This window comes from Puntigrus tetrazona, chromosome 13, assembly GCF_018831695.1.
Source record: "Puntigrus tetrazona isolate hp1 chromosome 13, ASM1883169v1, whole genome shotgun sequence".
Taxonomy (NCBI): domain Eukaryota; kingdom Metazoa; phylum Chordata; class Actinopteri; order Cypriniformes; family Cyprinidae; genus Puntigrus; species Puntigrus tetrazona.
This window is the reverse complement of record NC_056711.1, coordinates 1,607,169-1,613,340: the sequence shown is the minus strand read 5'-3', so window position 1 is coordinate 1,613,340 and position 6,172 is coordinate 1,607,169. Positions and strand designations below refer to the sequence as shown.

The 6,172-nt window shown below is 38.5% G+C and overlaps 1 protein-coding gene across 1 annotated transcript in view; it reads right to left on the bottom strand.

Annotated features, from left to right (window-relative positions):
* Positions 1–10: 10 nt before the first annotated feature.
* The window catches only part of LOC122356486, a 24,805-nt gene continuing 18,643 nt past the window's right edge, over positions 11–6,172 (bottom strand). The window contains exons 5-7 of the mRNA XM_043255228.1: positions 4,907–5,086; positions 1,836–1,984; positions 11–926 (exon numbers count right to left, since the gene is read on the bottom strand). Of these exons, the coding sequence (XP_043111163.1) occupies positions 610–926; positions 1,836–1,984; positions 4,907–5,086 (646 nt within the window). The 3' untranslated portion in view covers positions 11–609. The remainder of the gene's footprint in view (positions 927–1,835; positions 1,985–4,906; positions 5,087–6,172) is intronic.

The window sequence follows — 6,172 nt, the reverse complement described above, 5'->3', positions numbered from 1 at the left end:
TTATTAACACTCCACGAATACTGTATAACAGTCCGAAAAATTACTTTTTCACCATGTTTTTTAAGAGTAAAATATTGTATAAATACAGGCAAATGATACATAAGCAAACCACTCAGTAAATTAAAACCAAGTTTGGTGTATAAAAACTCTTTTTGAGAAAAGATCTTTAAAGATATACATTGTAATTGAATGTGTTTTTGGATGTTTTTTGTCACACTACTCCAAAATCTCAACATGAACCATTTGCCTGTAGTGTCTTGCCTTTTTAATCGACTTAATGACTGCTGACTTGCAAAAAAATGAAGGTTGTTTAAGCTTAAATGGCTCAGATAATATAAATCCCTCATTTCTCTATTTAAGTAGCTGAATCGAGGGTATGATTATATGTTATAATGTTTTACACCATGTTTTGTATATAGTTAATTGCACACAATGTTATATTTCGATAGCCCTATATAAACGTCTTATGTAACTTTACCCACCCTCTAATAAAAATGAAAAAAGTGCTTTTGTTGTATGTAAATCGCATCACTTTGGTCAAATACACCAGGAGGGAGCCCTTTCCTAAACTTTTCAGCTACTGAGACTCAAAGCAGCAAGCACCCGTCGTCAAACGGGGGCCATTTCCACTCCTCCTGTGTTTGTTTGTGTCTGAAGAGCGGGAACCTCTGCCGTCCCGTGCGTGCCGTTGCTCTGTGTGACCGGGGCCGGCCTGTTCTCTCCGTTGCGGACGGTGTCGGGGCAGTTCTGTACAAAGATGATCCTGTTGAAAGCCTTCAGCCTCCTCCAGAGCTGCAGGTAGACTTTGCACTGAATGTACATGAAGATGAGTCCTCCAGCAAAGCCAACTGCCACCACGATGAGCTTGGTCCAGAACGGCCAATCCAGCACCCCTACGGCATTGAGAGGGGACAAACGCACCAACGCTGTGTGTGCAATAACAGCATGGCATGGAATTACAGCACTATATTATATTATGCTCCCACACGGCTATAAGGGAGTTCCTACATCTTTGAGTTGAAAGCTACAGTGAATCATTTTTATTTTTATTTTATTTTTCCCAGTTGTCTTCGATTTATACTAATATACTTACTGGTTTGGATGAATTCATTTTTTGTTTATACGCTGTTGTTTCACATTAAATAGCTTTTCAGTTTTCAGCATTGTGAGACTTTATAGAGCAAAATAAATACAATCAAATTGCACTTAAAATATCAATTCTGCTACTAGAATGTAGCAAAGAATGTAGAAAGTCAGCCTGCAAGCTGATTTACCAAAAAAAATAAATCTATGTAAATAAAGTTTTATTGAATTTTTGGTGCATTGGAATGGAACTGAAATCATTATTGTAATATTTGAGGGTAAACAAGAAGTCAAGCTCAAATCAGGGTTAACTAAAACTAAAACCAGAAAAACATAAAACAGATGTTAACAAAAATACCTAATTCAAAATATTAAGCAAAACTATAGTGATAGTAAGTTGCTTACCAACTTAAACTTCTTAGCTTGAACGGAAATATTTTAACTTACAATAGTGATCTTAAAACTGTATTACTTCATGTTTCAAATTCATTTTTATTTTGCAATTTACTTTGTGGCAATTTTGTTAAGTGCTTTTTCATTTTTTCTTGGTGATCCTTTAAGATATAATAACTAAAAAAACACTTGACTTAAGCTTAATCAAAGCTACTTTACACGAAACTGCATTAAAACCACTATAAAATGATCACTTGCTGACTGTTCAATACAACTTTCCATCTGTACTGCAAATGACAGTGCAATGCAAAACATTCAAACCTATGCATAAATATAGGCTACTGTGTTAGTGTGTTTACCATTGTTCTTGCCTTGGCGTATCTCTTCAGCTGTGCGGTCAATCAGAACGTAGAGTGACCAGATGACACACACCACAGCAGCCAGGTGAAAAGTCACAGAACAGAAGATCTTCCTCCTCTCGCTTGTAGACATCTGTAGCTTTTCCCACAAAAAAATAAATATATAAATAAAACAAGGAAAAAACAAGGTAACAAGAATCCAGAGCTTTATGAATTGTTCCCATCCTGTATTTGTTATTTTAGCCACAATGTGGCAGCACTAGGATGTGCGCGCTGACTTCCACAGTAAAGCCATATTCAGAATAACCTGCTCAACCATGAGTTAATTTTTTTTAACAGTGTTTACTAAGGTAAGGATCGAAGTGAAGAACTCCTTTCAGCAAGTCCCTAATCATTTAAATGCTGGTGTGTAAGTCAATCATCATTTTTGCTGTAGGCGTAAACAATCTAGTTTTCTTTTATAAATCATGGCATTGTGTTCCATAAATATGCTTAAAAATGATGAAAGTCACTGAAAGAGATACACGCCGTAGACTGTGTCGCTATGGAAACAGAGCACAGTAGGTTGTGATCAAGCTTAGGATGCAGAGACGAAAGTGTTTTCGCAATTATATGTGCTATTCAATTATTTTTGTTCAGAATACAATGGCATTTTATTTATATTTCTGAATTTCTTTTTTTCAAGCTGGAGAACTGTTACAAATTCTAGTCTGTTCAAATAAGTTTTGCATTTTAAGCCTGTCCTATGATAACACGTTTATACCATTTTAATGCATTTCCATTATACGCCTCTAATCAGACACCCTTAAAAATCAAATGATTATTAATGTTGGACAGTCTTCACATTCTTGTTCATTTAATTTTATGTAGCACACACTACTGTTCAAAGGTTTGGGGTTGGTAAATTTTTAAAATCATCTTGCATGCCAAGGCTGATTAGTAAATACATTAAAACATTTAGTCATTTAAAACATCTTCATTTATGTTTTAAAGATAATCAAAGGATTGGAACAAGATGAGGGTGAAAAATCTTTTTTGGGTGAATTATCTCTTTAATGTAATTTTGGGCTTTTTTGATAATCAAACAGCTGATTAAAATCAGACTTTCTTTGTTTTTTCAGTATTGTTACATTTGTGAAAAATGTTAAAAATACATTTCAGATCAATTAATTTCACTGTCTAGTAGGGGTCTGAGCTGTGTAAATGTGTATATTTTTCTTTGCGTGCGAGTCAAAGCGTTGGTGACCTGTGGGCCTTCACATGCTAGGCTACATAAAATACATTGAACTGAAAAATACAATTATAGGCCTAATAATAATAGCTTATAATAAAACGTAGCAATGCTGCATTGTAAAAAATACTGTTGCTACACGAAAAAACTCCATAGCATACATGATCCACCTGTAGCAGATCTATGTAGGTGGAGCTGGGGAAGGAGGAGTGTTTCTGAAGTGCGCTGCAGATTACTACCATAAGCATTAGCCAAGCATCTGAATGTTGAGCAGCAAGCTCATTGGCTAACAATATAAGAAGGAAACAATCAGTTGTGATAATGGTAATGTACATCTCAATAAATTAGAATGTCATGGAACAGTTTAAATTGTTAAACTCATGCATTAAATAAATTAAATGATCTCTCAGTTTGGTTCCTTAGGCAACTACACAATCATGACTGATCTGACCGTTGTCCAGAAGACAATCGTTGACACCCTTCCCAAGAAGGTTAAGAAACAATCATTCATTGCCAAAGAAGCAGAGTGCTGTATCCAAGCATGTCAACAGAAAGTTGAGGGGAAAGAAAAAGTGGGGAAGAAAAAGACACCAACCGAGAACCACAGACTTATGAGGTTTGTCAAACAAAATGGATTGAAGAATTTGAGTGAACTTCACAAGGAATGGCTGGAGGGGGGTCAAGGCATTAAGAGCCACCTGGAATTTAGCTCCAGTTGTTTCATTTCTCTTGTTAAGGCACTCCTGAACCACAGACACCATCAGAGGAGTCTTTCCTGGGCTAATGAGAAGAAGAACTGACCTGTCGCCCAGTGGTCCAAAGTCCTCTTTTCAGATGAGAGCAAGTTTTGAATTTCATTTGAAAACCAAAGTCGTAGAGTCTGGAGGAAGGGTGGAGAAGATCATAGCTCAAGTTTCTTGAAATCCAGTGTTAAGTTTCCACAGTCTGAGATGATTTGGGGTGCAAAGTCATCTGGTCCAAACCAACATCACGGCACCCATTTACCAATATATTTTGAAGCGTTTCATGTTTCCTTCTGCTGACCAGCTTTTCATTTTCAGCAGGATTTGGCACCTGCCCACACCGCCAAAATACCAAAAGTTGGTTAAATGGTGTTGGTGTTCTTGATTGGCCAGTAAACTCACCAGACCTGAACCCCACAGAGAATCTATGGGGTATTCTAAAGAGGAAAATCAGAAACAAGAGACCAAAAAATGCAGATGAGCTGAAGGCCACTGTCAAGGAAACCAGGGCTTCCATACAACCTCAGCAGTGCCACAAACTGATCACCTCCACGCCACGCCACGAATTAAGGCAGTAATTAAAGCAAAAGGAGCCCCTACCGAGTATTGAGTACATGTACAGTAAATGAACATACTTTCCAGAAGGTCAGCAATTCACTAAAAATTTATTTTTTATCTTACGAAGTACTCTAATTTGTTGAGATTGTTATGTTGTTGTTGATTGTTGTTGTGGGTTTTTGTTAAATGTGAGCCAAAATCATCACAGTTAAAAGAACCAAAGACTTAAACTACTTCAGTCTGTGTGCAATTAATTTATTTAATACACAAGTTTCACAATTCGAGTTGAATTGCCGAAATAAAATAACTTTTCCATGACATTCTAATTTATTGAGTTGCACCTGTACATGCCAACTTTAATGTATTTAGATCCATTTAGAACAGATCTGCTATATAATAAGATACTATTATATATCACCTGAGCACACATTTTGCCATCTGTGCTTCCTTAGTCTTGAAAAACACCAGCTGCCAGCCACTGATGTTTAATAAAACAGGATCTGAGCTGTCCAGAGCTGCGTGTGTGTGTGTGCGTTACCTTGCGCAAAGGCTTGAGGTGTGTCTCCATGATGAAGTCATATTTGCACAGCTCACAGCAGCGTGTGTCGGAGCTCTTTATCCACTGGTGCAGGCAGCCCTGGTGCACAAAACGCAAACTTCCTGTACAGTGGCAAGGGGTGATGAGCGGACACTCCTCGTCACCTTCACAGTGACAGATCCTGCACAAACCAAAACACATCAGCTTCCCGCTCGCTCAACCTCTCACGCTCGTTCATCTCTATCACTTCTCACCTGCACACCTCTAGTTCATCATCAGTGCATGCCTGTTGCGCAGCACCATTTTGATTGGCGGGAATAGTGCATTTATAAGGTGACGGGACAGACATATTTGGGTCTCCTGAACCTCTCTCTTCATATGTCTTTGTAATAGGCTCTTCCTCCTCACTTCCACTTTTATTACTACCACGTTCATTGCCTTTTTTGTGATTGGCTGCCTGGTTTTGGCCCCCACGCTCCTCCCGCTTTGACAGCTTTTTATGGGCCCTGGTGTTGGGGCCCTTGCACGGTGGTGGCTGGTTCTCTTTCTGTCCCTCGTCTGAGTTGACAGACATGAGCTTGGTGTCCTGATCCTCGCGGGAATGCGCTTGCGTGTGTCGGCTGCTGCTGCGCCTCCGTCGCGCTTTCTGGCGACTCCAGGAGCGCGCTTCTCTCCAGCGCTGCTCGTCCTCTGAGGAGGAGTCGGAGTGTGTGTGTGTTTGCTTGTGCAACCTTGAATGTCTCGGTTGGTCCACACAATCTGTTGCACACCCAACGGTCCCGGTGCTCTCCCGTCGCCGACGGATGCGGCGTTTGACTTGGCGCTTTGCGGTGGGGGCGGAGTCGGGGGTGGGGTTTATGGGCATGACGAGTGTAGTCTGATCTGAGACATCTACTTCAAGTTTAGCTTGACCACTAGAGCTGCACAACACATACACACACAGACGTGTAAAAAAAAAAAAGGGGGATGAAGAAGACACAACAGAGCGTGAAATGACTGATGAGTAAAAAACTTAATAGACAAATATAAATGCAATTTCTATTTAATGGTGTTTTTGATACATAACAAAATTTATTTAATAAAAACTGATTGATACCATTGAGATCATATTATTCTTCCAGTTCACATTAATTTCATCTAAATATAATAATTAAATACTAATTATTTCAAGTGATATTTTTTAGAATGTTCCTAATTTAATACAAAATGTTTTATAAATGATATTGCTCTATTCTAATTATATTTTATAATTTAATACAAAATACTT